The sequence below is a fragment of the Triturus cristatus genome, chromosome 1_1 (genome assembly GCF_964204655.1).
Source record: "Triturus cristatus chromosome 1_1, aTriCri1.1, whole genome shotgun sequence".
NCBI classification, from domain to species: domain Eukaryota; kingdom Metazoa; phylum Chordata; class Amphibia; order Caudata; family Salamandridae; genus Triturus; species Triturus cristatus.
The window spans coordinates 36,394,627-36,416,581 of record NC_140579.1 but is presented as its reverse complement, the minus strand read 5'-3'; the positions used below and the strand labels follow the sequence as shown (position 1 = coordinate 36,416,581).

Here is a 21,955-nt window from a genome sequence, read left to right as displayed (position 1 = left end):
TTGGTCCAATAAAAGTATGTTTTAAAGTTGCTATTTTAGACCTGTTACAAGTGCCATTGACAATGTATTAAATGCACTTTAAACTTGCATAATGTTAGCCTCTGTGTCATCCCATAAAATTTTGATTTTTCACAGCCTGGTGGGCAGAAATTCTGGATTTTATTAAAGACACGGAGGCTAAGATTATCCTTCCACATTGGAACCCTCCCTATTGGAGAAAAGTTATTGATTTTGAATTGGGTTTTTCTTTTCCAGAGTAAGACGTTTTCACTGATGACGTTTTTCGTTTGAAAGTTATGGATCTTAGAAACTATCTTGTTCGCAGCGCCAAAAAAGGGAGAACACTGCGTGCAGGGGGAATTTATAGCCTCTTAGAATGTTATTGAAGTTCTAAATTCTTCAATTGTTGCTGCTGTGAGCTGGCAATAAAGGAGATTTGCATAATCTTAGCCCCCGTGTCTTTAATAAAATACAGATTTTCTGACCACCACGCTGTGAAAAATCTAAATTCTCTTTCAAAGGTCATTTTTAGGTCTCGCTGGCGTTGCAGCGCGAAGCGCTGCCGCCAACGAGTACTATTGTTGCCTAGTTGCCTGCCAAGGGAGACAGACCGGGGCACGCGCAGCGATCGGGGTCTGTGGACGCGCTTCTGAGACGCGCACAGACACACACACGCGCGCGCGCGCACACCTCGCCGCTGCCGATCCCCCTCACCGCATCCCCGGCTGCCTAACGCGCGCGCACACCTCGCCAAGGACCTCGGACTCCACTTCGTTCAGCTGAACTCCCGGGGGCTGAAGCTCGTGTCCGGGGACAGGAAGCAGCCCTTCCAGGTGAATATGAGCAATGGCGCGTTATTCATTGCCGAGAGGGTGGATAGGGAGCAGGTGTGCGGGCAGAGCAGCGCCTGCACACTATATTACGAGCTAGTTTAAACTACACCTCCACCGCAGTTTGCCAGTTCGAGGTAAAATCAGGAAGACCAATCAGATTCGAGAATACATTGATTGGCTATACATCTCGGCCAATTAGAAGCGACTCTGTGGGACTCGTGTGACCAGTCTCCAGCGGTTTTACAAGGACCCAGACACAATATGGCTGCTTACTTGTGGAAAGCGCTGTACCTCTGAGTCCGGGTCCTTAATTAAACTTAGACTGAGATTGCTGATTCTTGTTTAAAATAGAAATCATTGTTTTCACGTTAAAGCAACAGAAGTGAACTAGAACTACCGCCCCCAGAATGCACAGGTGTGTTAAAGTAAAATCCAGGACTAGAGCACTGCCGCTGCCCGCGTCCCACGCAGTGGGACATCAGCAGGGCAGCATTCTAGTGGCCGCCCGTCGGAGCCTTCCCCCCCTTGCTGCCTCGCGCGCGAGGCCTACGCCCACTTGGGAAGAACCCCTATCGCGTGGAGCTGGGGGCGGGCGGGGGGCGCGGCTTACTCCCTACTTAGTGGGCTCTCTCGCCCAGTTCCTCCTCTGTCTCCTGCGCGCCGCACCCAGCCTGGACACGCGTTCTTGCCCCTCGACGTGTTTTCGGTCGCGGTTTGGACTCGTCGTTTCCGATCTTGCCACGCGCCGGGCCCTTAGTGGAGGTTTTGGAGGCTACGAGCAACGGTGAGTCTTGCACAACCCTCCCACCCCGGCCCCGTCCCTGGGCAGTACCAGGTTGACAGGGCCCTGTGGCTCGATGGTCACGGGTGGGGGGGGGCGCGAGTGGGGCTCCTGCACGTCGGTAGGACGCTGCGGCCGGGTTTTTGGTGGCGCGCAAATAGAACGGGGCAGTTTTTAAGAGAGGCGCTATTTACAGGCTGGGAGGACGCGGGGTCGTTCGCGGGGCCCGGACGGTGTCGATCGTCGATTTGCGAGGCGGTGCATTGCAGTATGGCTGTTAAAACACTGATCCGCTTGCAAAGCCCCAAATACTTGTTACGAAGGCTCCCACATGCATGCATGCATGAGGAATTCCTTTAGGGGGGCACTGGACTAAACATTTGTAACGCCACATTGGTAGCCCAAACCGCTGCCTGTGCGATCGTGCGCGTGCTCCTCGCCTTGTTCCGGACACCCTCCTATCGTCCTCGGTGCCAGAAGCCAGCCCCCTTCCTTACCGTGCTGTGTGCCCCAGTTCCTTTGGATCGATTTCTGCGGAGCTGTAGCTCAATGGTAGAGTGCATGCGGTGCATGCCTGAGGCTCCGGGTTCGATTCCCGGTATTTCCCGGTATATCCGCTTCATGCACAGTGCTGCCGACCTCGGAGCGGGGGGCCGGGGGTGCGAGAGTCGGCATTGATCGCCGGGTAGAGCTTGTGGGCATGGTGGGGCAGGTCATGTGCGGGGACCGGGGCTGGGGTCCTCAATCGCTGGTCGGCGTGTTTGTTGTCTCGGGGCCGCGTCCGCTTTGGGGCTTCGGGCCAAATCACTTAGTCTCCCCGTGCCTGCATGTGTTGTAAATCGGTGCTGCGCGCGCCAATATCTTCGGGTCGAGATCCCGCAAGATGAAGCATATAGGCATAGATAGGAGATCGTATGCCGGGACCGACATTTGGTTTCTGGGGCGGGGCGGGGCGGGTCGGTGGTCATCTGCTGCCCCGGGGCCGCGACCGCTGGTGATGTCGTCAGTTTGCGCTCTGGGGGCTCCAGGATGGTGCTGTAGGCCCTGGGGGGTAGCATCCGGCACCGGGTAGAGGGCGCGCAGGAGTTAGCTGTGTGAGTGCGCTTCCCCCCCCCTTCCCCCCCTCACAGTCTATATACACTACTGCCGTCGTAAGAGGTTTCGCACGGCGCATTTGCCTCCATTCGGCCAGCTGATTCGTGCTAATTATAAAGAGAATGGAGCATGTTGTAGTTGTCGCGTGTTACCTCTTTAAGGGTGGTCTTTGGCCTTCGTGCTAAGATGTTTTTTCGCGCCGGTTCCTCCTCGCTGCCCTGCACACCGGGTTTCTTCACGCCGTGCCTTTTGTTTGCGGTTGGTGTGGTTCTGTGGGCAGCAGACTGTGTTGAATGTTTGGTTCTTGAATGCACCAGCGATCGCTACAGTGAGTGCAATAAATATGATGGTGTCCTCTGTTGTTTTCAGACTGAGACCGCTGGCCACGTTCGTTTGGACCGTTCGCTACCTTGCTTGCCGAAGTCTGTTGGTGGCCTTGCGGTTTTTTCGAGGATGTTCAGTTTCTTTTGTGGTATTTGGGGGAGACATACTCCTGCCGGCTCTTGTGGGTTCGCTGAGGTCGGCAAGGATGTTTTGGTTGTTCCGAGGGCTGCTCTACTCTCGACCGGGTCGGGCCTGCATGGCTGATTGCATGTCGATGATTGTACGCATTTGCGCGTATTCTATTTTCGGAATGGTCTACTTCTATTGTGTTCCATGCTTGCATGGTGAGGTTTGGCGAACCAGCCAACGTTTGCAGTGGTGCACAGGTGTTTATTGAAGTTGAATATATAAAACTGCGCTGGGCGTCATGTGATTCAGGGCGAGTCACTTAATCCCCCGTTCCTGGGTGTGATCGGTGCTCGGGTGGAGCGCTCTAGTGCCCGCGCTGGATGCCCACTGCAGGCGGGGGGTTCGGGTCGCGACCGGGTGGCGTCGTGCATCCCTGGGCACACCCGCGATTGTGCAGCGCTCCCCCCCCCCCCGCGTCCTCGCTCCTACGACTGTAGCGTCCTTCCCCCTCTGCCACATTCACCAGAGTTAGAACGGTGGCCCCACGGTGCGCGAGAGGTGGCAGTCACTGGGCACCGTGATGTATAGGTGGCTTGATTGACCAGGATAACTAACGGATGGAAGCGGTCTCGCGGGTCGAGACCGTGCTGTATAAATGCGCGGAACATTTGTGGTCTGGCTGATCCCGCGTTGGAGCCTTCAGACGCACGGGCATGCCACCCTGAATGCACCTGATCTCGTCCGATCTTTGAAGCTAAGCAGGGCGGGCCTGGTCAGTTCTTGGATGGGAGACCGCCTGGGAATACCAGGTGTGGTGGGCATTTCCAATACCTGCGATTCGAGTCGCGATATATCAGTATGCAGCATTATATTTAAAGCCACGTTCGCATATTTAGTTTACCATGCTGACCGGCTGCCTGCACGCATTGTCTTTGCCGTGATAGCATACGTTTTAGTTTTATCGTTGGATTCAGACCGTCGGGGATCTAAGGTTGCACCATCTGTAAGTGTAATGTTTTGGGCTTATGCTGCTTACCTATACTTGAGCTGGGGGCATGGTCAGTGTATCTCAATCTATTCTTGCAGTTCCCGGGGCCAGGGCAGCAATTCTGCAACTCTAACAGCCCTTTTGCTTTGTGCCCAAACCAGCCCTGCTTTTATTTACTGGGCTACACCCAGACACTTCTGTTTCTGGGGATGGGGTATGTGTGGGCACCTAAACCACACTAAATGGTGGTACATCTCGGGGCATGCTAAAATGCACCCAGACGGTAATTACTTTTGCTGGTGTTGGGCCTGCACACTGCAGTCCGAACCATTCTTGCATTGACATATTATGGGGCATATTTCTTGCACCCCAACGTTGTTTGGTATTGAGATTTGTTTCTTGCTTAGATCGGCGCACTGGTTTGTGTGCAGTCAGTTAGATGTCCGTAACAAGAGATTGCCAGAGGAATTCATGCCTTCATGGGCACTGGTCACCAGTCCGCATGTAGGAGAGTAGGTTCTGCACTTATGTATACACTGGTTCTGCCCATAGTCTGGTCAGGGCCCCAGTCTCTCGGCTCTCTCTAAACGACTTGGTGGGCATATTAGATGCACTAATGATTTGCAGCGCCTGCATCCAGCGGCCCCCGGTGGGGTCAGGGCATGTTCTTTGGCGTCTAGGTACACAGGCGGGCAGAGATGCTGACGAGGCCTGAAGGGGGCGGTGTGTGCTTTGCTATTGCCCGCCTCCCAATGCTTATGCGTACTAACAGCACGGCTGCTTTTAGCAAAAAGCTAAACTCACGCAGACACCATCATGCAACCCTCAATACATAATTAAGTCCTGTTAAAGGACTACGTTATTGCTTGCTTACTGCGTTTTGGAAAGTGGCGCTTGTGTACACAGGATGTGGAGGGATATGCAGGCTTTGTTTGTTTTCAGTTCTCTTGGGCCTTCGATAGCTCAGTGGATAGAGCGGAGGACTGTAGTGGGGGAGCTGACACCCAGAACCGAAGTCGGTGTAGAGCACCCACCACTATATGTGGGGGGCATGATAAAAAATGCAAGTCATGTAGCTACCAATTTCGCAGCATGACAACGTAAAACATTTCTAGTAAATGTGTTGTGGCTAGAAGTCGGGAACATAAAGTCGTTTCCGGAAAATGTCATAGCAGTCCGTTAATTATAGTTGTAGTCACCTGCCGCATAATTTTGACGATCAGAAAGAAATGGACGGTTGATGACCCTTCTGCCCTTTGTAAGGAGCGGGGTAGTTGGGAAATAGTATTAATGTATTATGTGCACCTCGTGAATAGTCAAGTTGCCATAAGGAATGCTAAGGTATTGAGTGCAGCTTGTCATACAGCTCATCTCGGTACATTGAAATGTTAGTGTATCGCTTGGGGGGGGGGTTGGATCCCAGATACGTGTAGACGCTTGCATTGCTGAAGAGAGGATTTCCACGTGGGGGTTACCGCGTAGGAAAAAAGAGGATTTCACCTGGTTTGTCACAACAATTTTCTCTAGGGTTCATGGTTCCTCAAGTAGTTAGACTGGCTCCATGCTAGCGCTCCCACTTTCAATACTGATTTCATTTGTGCCACGTGTACAGCATAGGGTGCCAGAAGTGTGCTAAATTGTAGAGTCGGGCCTGGTGGCCTAGGGGATTGTAATGGCCTGGGTTTGACCTCTTGGCCACTGTTTTGATACATATTACACAGGTTTGAGTTATATGAACCATTGAACAACAAAGCCAGAATAAGACTTCATCACCTATTCACTGTAACTTACACCCTGCTAAAAAATCCTTTATACAGAGTAGTGTTTAATCTTCAGCTAGTGACTGCAAGTGGGGCATACCGGAATACCCTTCTGGAGACATGACTATAAGGAAAGCAGGAACAATGTAGGTGCCGCTGGCAAATCAGTCCTGTGCGGCGTTCCGGCCAGGCTGCTTTCACCGTAGGCTAGTCCAGAGCTTTGCAATTCAGTCCGTCCTGCAGCCATAACGTTCTCACCTCATACGCCTTCCGGCAAGCTGTGAGGTGCCGACTGGGAGCGGTATGTCAGGTTCGAGTGCGCCGCCCGTTTGCGACATTGTTCAGGACCAGCTTTCAAGGTTTTGGAGCGCGGTGGGTGCTCTGGGCGAACAGTTTGATATGCCTGGCGAGCATTCAGTTTGTATCCTAACTACAAAACGTAATAGGCAGAGGAAATCAAGCAATAACGATTGGTCACTCTAGTTTATGCTTTTATGGGAAAAAATAAAAAAATAAATAAAAAAAAGTGTGAGGATATATTGTTTGGAGCGTTTAAGTAGTCCCTGCTACTTTCAATAAAAGCATTAACTTGGAGGTGGAATGATCCACCGAGCAGCCAGTAACATGATGTGAGTAACGCTGCTCTGGGGGAACCAACATTTTATCCCATCCCGAACTTTGAAGCATTTGTAGCTATAGGGTTATAAGAAAAATGCCCTGTCAAGCCAGATATCAAAAGGGCAAGAACCAGGGGCGGTCAATGAACATATTGGCCTTGAGCGTATAGGATAAGCAATCAACCCGTATTTATTCATAATTCCTTCCGTGTGAACCCCTCAACATATATTTTCTCGTGTTTGGAAATGGGGGACATATTTACTGTCTAAATCCCAGACTGCCACAACTCCTACAACAAATGCCGCGTCTCAAATAAGTTCACTCACTCTAGATGTGTTTTAAACACAAGTGGCGCTAGGAAAACCCATAATATCTAATCACATATAAGCGTGTTTTTCATTATGTGGAAAGGCAATCGAACAACTCTGGTGTGATGCCTCTAGACAACTGTTGGTTTGCATATGAAGAGAGAAGTCTCAGCGCCTTATCAATATGCAGTGATTCTGGAAAATCACTTAATCTCCCTGTGCCTAATAAGAAAAGTGTGTGTCCCTGGGGTGGCGTTAGTTGGCGTGCAGGTAAAGCGCGCAAACACTCGATATCTTGCTGGTCGTGCAGCAGTACCATACATTTGAAAGTTTACCTTGGAGGCTGTTTTCATTCCTGAAAGCCGTGAACCAGATGCCCCTTCACTATTCACACCATCGCCCCCCCAGCTTTCCTCCGATTCCTGTCTGCATGTTGAACATGCATGTCTTTGATATTGCGAACGTACCCCTTGCTTTACTAGGCGATGCGGTAGATTCCCGGTAGAATGCGGGAGGGATAAGCTTCAGGGATAAGGCCAGGACCTTTCTGGAAGGGGCATTCTCCTTCGACCTGGTCGAACTGGGAAAGGAAGGAAGGAGGGCTCGTTAACTCTTTATTCTACCTGCGGTGGCACGTCTTGCCAGGAGTGATTGGCAAAGGTTTTGCCTTCAGCCAGCCTAGGTTAACACCCATCCCTACAAGCCAATTGTTCATGGTGGTATCGGGCCGCATTTACACAGCGCAGTATTTGGCCCCTGGGGTAGTCAGTGTCGCGAATTACTAAAGTTCCCTGAACTGAAGGTGTGGCCGGGTTTTACACGAGCAGAAGTTTGGGAGTGCAAGCCTACACCTAGGGGGTGGTTGGCTGAATCTGATGAACTACTTCAAACGGTTCACAGCACTGCACGGGGGAGAGTGGCAATGCCCTGTGCATACTTCAACCAGACACCGGGAATGGTATGCCCTCACCTACATGTGCGTAGCACCTTCTGAAATAAGCAGGACCAGAGATGTGCTGCTCTCCACTGGCATTTGACAGGTTAATGGACAAGGCTAGCGGAAAAGCCAGATGTATTGTCATGAGTTAAGGTGGTCGTGACCGAGGCACTGGCAGGATAGAGACACTGCCAATTATGGGTTAGGAACGGAATTATAACTGGGGCTCACAACAAATTATTTGATAGCAATGGGAAGTTTCCTTTCAAGCCATGATGTCGGTGCCACGACTTACCTACAGCACGGCAACAAGGACTGTAGGCAAAGATATTGTCTCCTTTCAGCAGCAATAGAGTCCAAAGCTAGCTGCTATTCAACAAGCAAGGAATGGGATACGCTGTCCCTGTGGAGAGTAAGGAAAGAGTGGGATAACAGCGGTTACAGAACAGGACCCATTATTTAGCCCACTAAAAGCTGGCTCGCAGGGGCGGGCACCCATAAACAGCGATAGGAGGAAGGGGGGCTCTGGCAGCGACGGTAGCCTCCCCAGAGCTGTGGCGGAGTTACAGGGCGATCTGGATGCAGACTGGTACAGTAAGGGTACCTCTGCGACAGGCGGTACAGTAAGGGTACCCCTGTCCGGCACAGTAAGGGTGCCCGAGCCAAGGTCCAGGAGCCGAAGGGGGTTCTGGGAAGACCGCGACGGCGCCCCGTTAGTCCTTCGGGCGGTTGGGGGGCCTGACCAACCGGGGGTGGCCACAACACGCTCCGCCCCTGTCGGAAGGGGCGGGAGTAGGAGGCAGATCACGTGACCCAGTGGATGATCTGCAGATATTTATGTGCCACACTGCCGGGCATCGACCCACCGTGTGTGCTGGCTCACCAGGCGGGCGGGCAGCAAGGGGCTGCCTGCCCTGGATCGCCCGTAAGATAACCCAATTTTATTATCATACTGTGTTGTATGAAATAAACCTGCAGCAGTTCTTCACCCACAAATAAAGTGTCAGTGTAATCCTTGGGTGATGTCTGTGTATGCGTGTTGACTGAAGCGGATGACGGTGTGGTCACTATGCATTCTTGGTGACATGGAGTCACCTGGGAATCTTCTCAGGCTGCCCCTACAGCAGTGGACTCCGCTCTCTAGGCTCATTCTCACATTAGGTGTTCACGACTCAGGAACGCTCCTTTTGCCTGCTTTCAAGTAATGGCAGACTCGCGTGATAGACTGTGTGAAAACTAAGCAAAGACCTTCAAAGTGCATCTGCGCTCCTTGCTGACAAATGAGGCGATCTGGGGGTCAGTTTTAGTTCGAATCTTCACAAACCAAACACAGCTTTCATTCCTTCTGCGTCGGGTAAATTGAGTATCACAACCGGGATTATAGCAACATCTGTTTTTTGCAGCGGTTAGAAGCAACATGACGCGCAATATAAAAACATCTTGTAATATTAAATTTTAAAGCGTTTGTACACTGCATGCATTGCTGGACCAGTATTGTTAGAATTGTTCAGCTTGAAGCTTTGGTTCTTTCCCCTCTTTCCCATTCATGTTTTAAACCTGGTTGGGAACGCGAGCAGATGTTAACACTCAGAAGCAATTGTGTGCAGGGACGGTGCCAAGCCAGGGGTGTCTGCTGCAGTCTGCTGATGTCTGCGGCGGGCTGGTCACTTGGGTGGGGCAGCCTGCGTCAATAGGACACATCTTAAATGCCGGTTCTTTCCTTCACGAACCTGCCCATAAAGTTTTACTGTCTGGGACGTTCTTAGTAAAGATGTCATTATTCTCTTCTGAAACGAAATATGACCGAGGAACTCACAGTACACAATAACAGTCAAATCAGTTTTATGTTAATGAAATGTTTAAAGTGTTGTGCTCTGACTAACACTATCATGGTTCCCGAGCCGACTCATGTTATGGATTGCTAGGCAACAGCAATGTGCATGCAACGATGTTTGAGGCAGCCTGCCAATGTTAAACTTGAAACTACAATCCCCAGGATGCCAAGTGCTGTTGGCTGAAAAGCCAAGCCAGAGGCAGTCAAATATGACACGTGACCTACTGACCCAGAAGCTGCTAGCTGTGGGTTTCGCTTGGAGTTAAACACACAGGGGCAGATCTATGTCGGAGATGCACCACTTTTACGCCGCCGTTGCGTCACTTTTGTGACGCAGCGGCGGTGTAAACCCTGCGCCACGTTGCGCCATATTTACATCGTGACGCATCTATGGAGATGCGTCACGATGTAAAGCCCTGCGCCACGTAAAACCTGCGTCAGGTTTCACGTGGGCGTGTCGACATAGGGGGGGGCGTTCCGTCGCAGGAACGCCCCTGAAAAGTGACTCAGTCAAATCTATAAGATTTGACTGAGTCACTTTCCCAACGCTGATGCGCCAAAACCCTGCGCCTGCTTGAAGCAGGCGTAAGGCTTGACGCACCATGTTAGGGATAGGGTTGGTTGGAACAGTGCTGGAGTTGCGTCGCGCTTGCGACGCAACTGAAGCACTGCGCCAACCTTACGCTATTGGATGCGTCACGCATCTGTTTATTCCTGCGCCATGATGCGCCGCATTATAAATGCGGCGCATCATGTGTGGCGCAAGGGTAAACTTGCGTGATGCATCATTCCTGGCGCATCCTTGCTGATTTGCAGGGATGCGCCAGGCAACATAAATCTGCCCCACAGTTTTGAGCCACCTGTGGTGAAGTGGGATGAAAGGATTTGGGCAGGTTTACACAATTCATTCACAAATGGGTAAGGGATTTGGTCATCTGGTTCCACTGCTGGCAGCTAAGCCTTTATTTTAACTTAATGCATTTATTTTAGGTGGGATATTTAGTAGTTTAAAACGTTTTCTGGTAAAAGTATGTGTCACTTGACCACAGTGGCAGCCGCCACTAACAAAGGGTGGTGGGAGAGCGAGCGCGGGGGGGGGGGGCAGGGGGGACGGTTACCTATTAATAAGAAAAAAGAAAAAAAACTTTCTTGACAGCGCCGGCCTGCTGGCCTCTTCCTGGTCCCAGCAGTCCCTGAGACAGACTCCTATCCAATCCCCGTGCTGCATAGCAGCGTGGGGATTGGCCTGAGCGGGCAAGAAAGACCCTCCGCTTAGGTCATTGAGTCTGTGGGTTTTTTCTAGCCTGGCTGATGAATGCAGCCGGCTGGAGAAACCTAAGTACGCATGTGTGTTTTGGTCGGCCTGAGATGGCCGGCCAAACACATATGCGAATTTAGGGAGTGTACAAGCACTCCTCCTCGCCCTCCCATGCCCCACCTCTCCACACACAAGCTGGCCCAGAGCCAGCAAACAAACAAAAAATGATGCTAGAGCATTCTTTTATTTTTCGTTTGCTGGCTCTGCGCCAAGCAGTAGGGCGACGCTCCTCCACCGTTGCTTGACCAGCTTATTTCAAAGTGCCTATTTAGAAATTAGTATTTGAGTCAGGAATAAGGTTTTGATCGCTCCAAGCCACCCTGAACTCCACGTCCCAGGGCAAAGTTCCTTCTTACAATGATGCTTTTCAGGTCAAGCCTGGGCAGCGCATGCGCTGCTCTGCGAGGCGTGCTGTATTGAGGTGTGGCGTAGAACTTCCACCCATTCACTGCCCATCTTTTCAATTGGCTCCTGTTACTGTCCTTGCGAAATTGTTGCTTTTCATTTATTTATAGGCTTAGTAGTCTCTCCTTGGTTCCGCCTTGTCTGCATTTATAACGACTGGACCGTGTTGTTACACGTTCTGCGTTATGTAGTCGGTGAGCACTATTTTCTTTAATAATCTTCCCCTATTCCACCCACGACATTGCAGCATGCCACACGCTTTCATATTATTAGTAATGTGTTTATTTAAATTACAGCGCAGTCTGCTTTAACTATAGCGGCCGAGCTTATTTAATTAATGGCGCTGGCAGCTTTCACTTTAGCGGTTGAGCTTATTTAATTATTTAATTTACAGTGCTGGCCGCTTTCACTTTAGCAGCATGCTTATTTATTTAATTAACAGCGCGGGCCGCTTTCACTTTAGCGCCCGTGCTACAGAAGCTTTCTTAATTAATTAATTTTGTTTCTGCTTTGGGTGAAAGTGCCCCCTACGCGCTTTCACTTTAATGTTGGCTATGCGCCTTCCTTTAGACGCTGCTCACTGTAACCTTAATACGGCGAGCAGAGTCTAAAGAAAGGGGCGCAGCCACCATTAAAGTGGTCTCGCAGTTGCGAGAGATAGAGCTATTGGCATTAGAAATAAGAATGCCTTTTACATATGTGTTGCTTTTAAAAGCACTTTAAAAGCTTAAACGCTTGCAAATGCGAGACCTATTGCATTGAAAATGCTTGTTTTATTTTGTCTCTCAGACAAACCCTTTGTGCAAGGTGATGACAATCACAATAAGCGACCCCTCCACTCTCCTCCTGGACCCCCACGTCCAAGACAGCCTATAGGAAGCTTTATAATATCTAACCAGCTTTTCTTTGCTTCTGACAGAACAAGCTAAGAACTGAGAAGAAAATACTTGTATCTGAAATTGAAAAACTGCGGCAACTCCTGAACGAAAATGAGCAAACACTCCACGGGAGACTGAAGGAGCTAGAGAAGAAAATTACCATGGTAGAAAATGCAAATATCACCAAACTGTCCAATCAAATCACCTCTCTCAATGCTGTGATAACAGAGATTGAAAAGAAGTGTGAGGCACCAGCGTGGGATCTCCTGAAGGTGAGATACTGTTTGGGAAATAAAACAAAAGAAGGAAGTGAAATATTCATAATTTGTGTACATTATGAAATGTATGACTGAGGGTGACAGAGAGCATTCCTCGCAGGGTGACAGAGAGCATCCCTCATAATGCAACAGAGAGAATCCCTCGTAGAGTGACAGAGATCATCCCTCTCAGGGGAACAGAGTGCATCCTTCCAAGGGTGACAGAGGGCATCCCTTTTAGGGTGACACAGAGCATCTGAGGGCAAAAGAGAGCATCCCTCCAAGGGTGACAGAGAGCATCCCTCCGAGGGTAACAGGGAGCATCCCTCCCTGGGTGACAGAGAGCATTCCTCAGAGGGAGACAGAGAGCATCCCTCCGAGGGTGACAGAGAGCATCCCTTCCAGGGTGACGCAGACCTTCAAGGGTGACAGGGAGCATCCTTCTGAGGGTGACAGAGAGCATCCCTCTGAGGGTGACAGTGAGCATCCCTCTGAGGGTGACAGAGAGCATCTCTCTGAGAGCAAAAGAGAGGATCCCGCCGATGGTGGCAGAGAGCATCCCTCGTAGCTTGTCAGGGACCATCCCTCATAGGGCGACAGAGCATCCCTCCGAGGGTGACGGACAGCATCCCTCTGAGGGTGAATAGAGCATCCCTAGTAGAGAGACAGAGAGCATCCCTCCGAGGGTGACGGACAGCATCCCTCCGAGGGTGACATAGAGCATCCCTCTGAGGGTGACGGAGAGCATCCCTCCGAGGGTGACGGAGAGCCCATGACCTGTTGATGTTCTCAAAGGCTCCTATGCGTTTGGTTTATCTGATAATAGTGGTGCCCTGCTTGCTACCACCCCTTACTTCAGTAACTCTACTGACTTATAATTTCAATAGACCAGGCTTCTCCAACGAGTAGCTTGTGAGATACTGGTATCTCTCCAGATACCTGCAAGTGGCTCTCTTGTGTAGCTCAGACTACTAGATTAGATGTTTTTGCTTGGTTGATTTAATATGTGTACTAAAATTCTGAAGTGTGTATTTGAGATGAATATGAATTTAGTTTCAGAACTCATAAACTGATGTTTAGAGGAAAAATGGATTTCCAAAATATATTTAAAGCTGTTATTTGACTGATAAATCCTGCAGCTTTGGAGAGACGTATTATTAATATTATTACCACGGCCTTAAACATCGCACCTATGGCTGTCATATATTACTCATGCAGCTTTGGAGAGAGGTATTATTAATATTATTACCACGGCCTTAAACATCGCACCTATGGCTGTCATAAATTACTCATGCAGCTTTGGAGAGAGGTATTATTAATATTATTACCATGGGCCGAGGCATTGCACCTGTGGCCGTCATGTATTACTCAGGCAGCTTTGAAGAGACATATTGTTAATATTATTACCACGGCCTCAAACATTGCACCTATGGCTGTCATATATTACTCATGCAGATTTGAAGAGACGTATTATTAATAGTATTACCATGGGCCGGGGTATCACACCTATGGCCGTCATGTATTACTCATGCAGCTTTGGAGAGACGTATTATTAATATTATTACCATGGGCCGGGGGTATTGCACCTGTGGCCGTCATGTATTACTCATGCAGATTTGAAGAGACGTATTATTAATATTATTGCCATGGTCAAGGGGCATTGCACCCGTGGCTGTCATGTATTACTCATGCATCTTTGGTGACACGTATTATTAATATTATTACCATGGGCTGGGGGCATCGCACCTATGGCCGTCATGTATTACTCATGCAGCTGTGGAGAGACGTATTATTAATAATAACACCATGGGCCATGGGCATTGCACCTGTGGCCTGTAGGAAGGTGGATATCTGACTATGGTTACCCCCAACTTTTTGCCTAGTGTCTAGCTGGTTTTTCGACTTAGTTGGCCTGAGATCCTGCCATTCAGGGTCTCAGGCTGTCTGCTCTCTCTGTAAAATGGACTCCATGTACCCTAGGTACATAACCAATTGGTAAGGATCACCTTATTGGACCCTGTACAGTGTACCCTAGGTACCCAGGGCATAGGTGTACCCTAGGCCTCCCAGGGGCTGCAGCATGTATTATGCCACCCCTGGCCTGGCCTTCCATTTCGACACAACTGGCTGATCACTCAGCTGGGGCAAGGTCGTGTAATCACCCCTTGCTTAGGTGTAGTATTCCTATACCTAACTTACATATAGACACATGTGTACCTATCAGTCACTCCTATGGCAGGCCTTGACAATCCTGGAGGCAGAGTGCTTGGTAACATGTGAGATGGTGCTCTAGCATGAGCTGAGCCTGTCTGCAGCTTTCGGAACCTTGTCCTTATAGCTGTTCTATGATATAGTCTACCATATACTCTTAAAGTGCCTTATAATCTTAGACGGTTATGGTAACTATGGTTTGGCTTTATCAAAACATGTCGTGTAAGGTGTCTAACACTAGGGAATAATACCCCCATGCCATTTCTGGACATGAGAATATTATTCCCCCCTTCTAGAGGGAAAGACATGTTAAAATCATACTTCAACTGTTAGCCTCTGACCAAAGCCTCAGCATCACAAAATGGATGCTGCTGCCACGACACAAGTCTGACCTCCTGCAGCTGGGAGTGATCCCAGCCAGGGAGGCCTGGACAATAGGTTTCCTGCTTGGGGAGGTGCTAGCACCTCCCCAGACAGCCTTTAGTGTATTGGGGCAGGGTGGGCTGAAAGGAATGAGACATGCCTGGGGCACACAAGGTGTTCCTTGCATAGTCCAGTTCAAACCGGCGCTGGGGCACTCCAGCCCCAGCTCTGGCGCGAAACTGGACAAAGGGAAGTGGGTGTAACCACCCCCTCCCAGGTCCCACCCATAAGGCGTGACCTAGCAGGTATCCCAGCCCCCCAGATTAGTATAAGAGTGGGAGTTGGGCCTCAAGACTTTAGATTATCCTGAACCTGCAAAACTGAACAGAAACTCTGGACCTTGGACATTCGACGAAAGAAGAAGACTGAAGAATCTCCCTTGTGGCCAAGGAGTGGCTACCCTGTGCAAACAGGCACCATCAAGAGACTACCCTTTGCTTTGCGACCGTTCTACGAGGAACCGACTGCAGAGCCCGACCAGAGCCTTGACTTCCAGACTTCTCCGACCCTCATCCACATCTGCAGCAGAGCTGAGATCCGTGGAGGCGACGAGCGACGTGGGACCGGCTACCTGGGAAAAGTGGCTAGTAACTTACAGCGCAGCTTCTGAGGTACCCTCGAAGTTGTGCACCGGGGATTGAGAAGCCCCAACCCCAAGCACCATCTGCACCGAAGACCAGCCCCCCACACTCCACGAGTCCTGCGTGGGGCCCTTCAGCATTTTCCTGCTTGCCGCGTCTGTCCGGTTGCTTGCCCGCTGGCTAGTGGCCTTTGTGACGACGCTCCCTGAAATCTTCTGCGCTGGTTTGGCTGCTCCAGACTGGCTCCCGCTTCTCTGCAAAGAAGAAGCACCCCAGACCTTCCTGGTCTGCACCAGAAGCAAGTCCTTTGTTCTTCGTGGGTTCCGCTTGCCAAGGCTTGGTGAGTCCTAGTCCAACTTCGACGCCGCCGACAGCAAGAGCCTTCGTGGGACAGCTCGCCTCCTGGTCCTGGTCATCCTCGACGCTTCCTGGTCCTCCTGGCTGCAGCGACAAGCTTCACCTTCACCTGCAACTCTTCACGACATCGCCTGGTTCCGTCCTGGTTCCACGTGGTCACTGGCTAGTGACCTTGACTCTGTCCCTTCTGCTTGCAGGTTTCTTCTCTTCTTGATCCCAGCCTTGGGATCCACCGGACACTCTTCACTGACTGCCTGTCAGCATCTTTCTTCAGGCATCCATAGGAGTCGACGACGAAAACGACGCATCTTCACCCCTATGCACCCGCAGCCTGTGGGCTAGGTAACTTGGGTACTCCGGTGCTCATCAGGATAGTGACTATCCTAGTGTCTAGTTTTCAAGTCTCAACTTCCTAGCTACTCCGGAAGTGTCCTAAATCTACCGTTTCTAAAACTGTACTATTGCTATTGACTTTTACGCATTACGCGTGAGTGTTTCCACTCTGCACACGAATCCCGTGGGCCTCCCACTTCCTAACTAACGCTAGTGTAGTGTAGCCCCAGTGATTCCCTAGGCCTAGGCCTATTCTATTTCCGTGACAGTGGTTCTTATACCACTTACTTAGTATATGGTTTGCGTGGCCCCTAGGGCCTAACTGTATTACTTACCTGTGTGACTTACTGTATGCATTAATAAGACTGTGTTGTACTTACCTCTAATCTCATAAAGAGTGCTGAGGGTTTGCTTAGAATAAATACACTTTATTTTATATATATATCTGTTGTGGTGTCCTTTCATTTGGTATTCAAGGGATTATATATGGTATCACAGCTGGCTTCACATGCCATTCAGAGTTTAGCCTAAGACTGCTCTTGTCCATGCTACCACTAGGATAGCTGGTCTATAAGGTTGACTTTACAACCAATCACCATAAGGGTATTTGGACTGATATAAGGTGTACACTAGAACTAGTGACATCATACATCAGGCCAACTTCTCACATTGGTGAGCAGCGGTTGGGATCTGAGCTTGCTGTTGTAATACCATTGTAATCTTGAGATACTAAATTGAAAGATCACACAGATATTGTCTAGGTACATATAACATAGATTATTATACTTAAGTCCTACTGGACTTTGTAGTTGTAGGTTGAAGGGAGTAACACACCCTGACTACAACTACTAGAGAGGTTTAGTAGATACAACTAGTGTAGGTAGGTGCACACACCACACCCTCACTAGATCATGTCTCTGAGAGGAGATCAAGTAGATGCTCTCTCAGGAGGATCAGGTCTGCAAAAGATCCCCTCTAGATATGATACCTTAACATTCCAGGAGATGAGACACTTGTGTACCTCCAGAGGAATAAAACAGGGTGCAAACCCTACCCTCCTTCAGTTAAGACAACTCCTAGAGGAGTATGACATTCTTAAGGCATCTCAGGCAGGTGCCCTAGGCACAGAGGAGGGTCTACCCACCACAGAGGAGTCAGAGGAGACTTCAGATGAAGAGGTAGACAGCCAGGGCCAAGTAGGAAGACTTAGCCAGGCTAACCTAAGTTTACATGGGAGTTTGCATGGGGTCCCCCCATACAGACCCCCAAGTAGGCTTTCACAGAGAAGCAGGAGGGACAGATCCCCTTCAAGGGAATCCATCCACTCCCATGTTTCTAGCATCTCTAATGCTTCCTCTCACAGGGGAATGACTTCACCTGAGAGAAAGGAGCATAAAGCCAGAATGAGGGAAGCTAATCTGAGGATTCAGAGGGAAGAAATTGCCCTTGCCAAAGAGAAGCTTGCTCTGGCTAGAGAGCAAAAATTGTGTGGGTCAGAACCCACTGGTGGCAGCAACATTCCTAGAGATAGGGATAGGTCTTATGACCATAGAAACCTAAGCAAGATAGTCCCCCCATATCAGAATGGGGATGACATCCACAAATGGATGACTGCTTTGGAGAGGGCCTGCAAAGTACAGCAGGTACCCCAAAGTCAGTGGGCAGCTATCTTGTGGCTCTCCTTTTTTGACAAAGGTAGAGACAAGCTCCTCACAGTCAGTGATGAGGATGCAAACAATTACAAAGTCCTGAAGAGTGCTCTGATAGATGGGTTTGGCTTAACCACTGAGCAATATAGGTTGTTGTTCAGAGACACCCAGAAGACACAGATACAGGACTGGTCTGATTTTGTGGATTGTGCCACTAAGGCTTTGGAAGGTTGGTTAAATGGCAGCAAGGTGCAGGACTATACAGGATTGTACAACTTGATTATGAGGGAGCAGATCCTTAGTAATTGTCAGAACCAGCTTCTCCATCAACACCTGGTAGACTCAGATTTGACCTCTCCCCAAGAATTGGGAAAGAGGGCAGATAAATGGGTCAGGACCAGGATTAGGCCTAAAAATCAGGGTGGTGACCAAAAGAAAGATACCACCAAGCCTCAAGAGAAGGGTGGGGATAAAGCAAAAGAGAAATCTTCCTCAGGGCCCCAAAACTCCACACAGGGTGGTGGGTCCCAAGCTCCCTCCTCTACCACAGTTAAAAAGCCTTACTGCCATGTGTGTAAAACACCTGGGCATTGGAAAACTGACAGCAGTTGTCCACAGGCTAAAAACAAAACTGTTCCTCCAACTACTCCTGTCACACCACCTATTACTGTCAGCAGTAATCCCCCAGGTGGTGGGAGTGCCCCCAAAAATTTGGTTGGGTTTTCTTGGGGAACACAGGGGGATCCTGGCTTAGCCAATTCCCCTGCAGCAGCTACTCTTGTCTGTGATGGTGGCATGGGGTTTGCCAACTTCACTGCCTGCCCCAACACTTTGGGTAGGTACAGACAGGAACCCTACATCAATGGTAGAAAAGCTGAGGCCTACAGAGACACTGGAGCTAGCATCACTATGGTGGCCCATAGGCTAGTTCCCTCTGAGCAGCTTTTGCCTGGTTTCTCATACCAGGTAACTAACATTGATGGCAAACAGAACAGTCATCCCATGGCAGAGGTATGTCTCAGCTGGGGAGGTGTCACTGGCCCTAAAAGGGTGGCAGTGTCTCCAACCTTGCCTGTGGACTGCTTACTGGGGAATGACTTAGAACTCTCAGCTTGGGCTGAAGTTGAACAAGACACCCATTCTAAAATGGTAGGCCTTTCACAAAAGGGTAGTGGGGTTGTGACAGCCACAACCCCTGTCCAAGTAGATTTCCTCCCTGGAAAGGTTGGAAGGGCAGTGGTAGCCACAGCCCAGGCAAAGACAGACTTCCCTGTAGAGATTGGCAGAGCTGTGACAGTCACAGCTCAAACCCAAACTGAGTGCCTCCCTGAAAAGGTTGGCAAGGCTGTAATGGTCTCAGCCCATACTCAGACTGACATAGGTGTAGTGAAGCCTGAAACTATGAACCACTCCACACAAACAGAGAGTAGTGGGGAGGAAGAAAAGTCTCCCTCTCCCCAGACATTAGGAAAATGTCAGCCTCCTCAGGGATCTGACCTCATCCCTTGTGAAGGAACTGCCCCAGAGGTAGCCAGGCCTGGCCTGGCAGAGCCTCTGATGTCAGTGGCCCCTTCCAAGGTGGGACCCAGTCTGGTGCAGGTAGCCTGCCTCTCTCTACCCTGCCTCAGTCAGCCCAGGGCTGCAGAGGTCAGGGAGGCCAGTGGACCCCAAGAGGGCCCCTGTCCACAAGAACCCCCCCATCAAAAGAATGAGGATTGCCTGGCTAGTAGCCCTAGCCAGGTGATGGGTAAAAACATTCCTGAGGGATCCCCTTTACAGGTAGTTAGGGACCTCCCCCAGAGGGATTCTGTTGGGCACAGGCAAACCTGGGACCTTAGGGCCCCAAACCTGACCTGTCCCTCCAGTAAGCCCACAAAAGGGACCCAGCCTCCAGCTTTAGGTAGCCAGAGGCTGACCCTGAGAGCACAGTGCAACTCAGTGAAAGAAAGAAAGGCATCCATGGTGGAGGATGATTGGAGGAAGCTGAGGCCTCACTTTGAGGACACTCACTTCAGTACTCCATCTCAACACCAGCCTTTTACTTTGCAAAGACACCCCAAAGGTAGAGATTCCCTATGGTGGAGACCCTATGATACCTTTAGGATGAGGGATTGCTTAGTGGACCATGAGACAGGGGGTAACCATGCCAGTGCTGGTTCTTCCTTATATGGCCACTTAGGCAATAGAGGCTTACCTTGTCAAGGCCAGCCTTATCTCCTTTCGTTTGGGGGGGGTTGTGTAGGAAGGTGGATATCTGACTATGGTTACCCCCAACTTTTTGCCTAGTGTCTAGCTGGTTTTTCGACTTAGTTGGCCTGAGATCCTGCCATTCAGGGTCTCAGGCTGTCTGCTCTCTCTGTAAAATGGACTCCATGTACCCTAGGTACATAACCAATTGGTAAGGATCACCTTATTGGACCCTGTACAGTGTACCCTAGGTACCCAGGGCATAGGTGTACCCTAGGCCTCCCAGGGGCTGCAGCATGTATTATGCCACCCCTGGCCTGGCCTTCCATTTTGACACAACTGGCTGATCACTCAGCTGGGGCAAGGTCGTGTAATCACCCCTTGCTTAGGTGTAGTATTCCTATACCTAACTTACATATAGACACATGTGTACCTATCAGTCACTCCTATGGCAGGCCTTGACAATCCTGGAGGCAGAGTGCTTGGTAACATGTGAGATGGTGCTCTAGCATGAGCTGAGCCTGTCTGCAGCTTTCGGAACCTTGTCCTTATAGCTGTTCTATGATATAGCCTACCATATACTCTTAAAGTGCCTTATAATCTTAGACGGTTATGGTAACTATGGTTTGGCTTTATCAAAACATGTCGTGTAAGGTGTCTAACACTAGGGAATAATACCCCCATGCCATTTCTGGACATGAGAATATTATTCCCCCCTTCTAGAGGGAAAGACATGTTAAAATCATACTTCAACTGTTAGCCTCTGACCAAAGCCTCAGCATCACAAAATGGATGCTGCTGCCACAACACAAGTCTGACCTCCTGCAGCTGGGAGTGATCCCAGCCAGGGAGGCCTGGACAATAGGTTTCCTGCTTGGGGAGGTGCTAGCACCTCCCCAGACAGCCTTTAGTGTATTGGGGCAGGGTGGGCTGAAAGGAATGAGACATGCCTGGGGCACACAAGGTGTTCCTTGCATAGTCCAGTTCAAACCGGCGCTGGGGCACTCCAGCCCCAGCTCTGGCGCGAAACTGGACAAAGGGAAGTGGGTGTAACCACCCCCTCCCAGGTCCCACCCATAAGGCGTGACCTAGCAGGTATCCCAGCCCCCCAGATTAGTATAAGAGTGGGAGTTGGGCCTCAAGACTTTAGATTATCCTGAACCTGCAAAACTGAACAGAAACTCTGGACCTTCGACATTCGACGAAAGAAGAAGACTGAAGAATCTCCCTTGTGGCCAAGGAGTGGCTACCCTGTGCAAACAGGCACCATCAAGAGACTACCCTTTGCTTTGCGACCGTTCTACGAGGAACCGACTGCAGAGCCCGACCAGAGCCTTGACTTCCAGACTTCTCCGACCCTCATCCACATCTGCAGCAGAGCTGAGATCCGTGGAGGCGACGAGCGACGTGGGACCGGCTACCTGGGAAAAGTGGCTAGTAACTTACAGCGCAGCTTCTGAGGTACCCTCGAAGTTGTGCACCGGGGATTGAGAAGCCCCAACCCCAAGCACCATCTGCACCGAAGACCAGCCCCCCACACTCCACGAGTCCTGCGTGGGGCCCTTCAGCATTTTCCTGCTTGCCGCGTCTGTCCGGTTGCTTGCCCGCTGGCTAGTGGCCTTTGTGACGACGCTCCCTGAAATCTTCTGCGCTGGTTTGGCTCCTCCAGACTGGCTCCCGCTTCTCTGCAAAGAAGAAGCACCCCAGACCTTCCTGGTCTGCACCAGAAGCAAGTCCTTTGTTCTTCGT

General features: G+C 50.2%; 1 protein-coding gene and 1 pseudogene across 1 annotated transcript in view; both read left to right on the top strand.

The window, feature by feature from the left end:
* LOC146869273 (E3 ubiquitin-protein ligase TRIM39-like) overlaps positions 1-21,955 on the top strand; it is a 120,119-nt gene that overhangs the window by 17,490 nt on the left and 80,674 nt on the right. The window contains exon 3 of the mRNA XM_085646641.1: positions 12,250-12,480. Within this exon, the coding sequence (XP_085502767.1) occupies positions 12,250-12,480 (231 nt within the window). The remainder of the gene's footprint in view (positions 1-12,249; positions 12,481-21,955) is intronic.
* On the top strand, positions 3,866-3,983 carry LOC146869274 (5S ribosomal RNA; annotated as a pseudogene).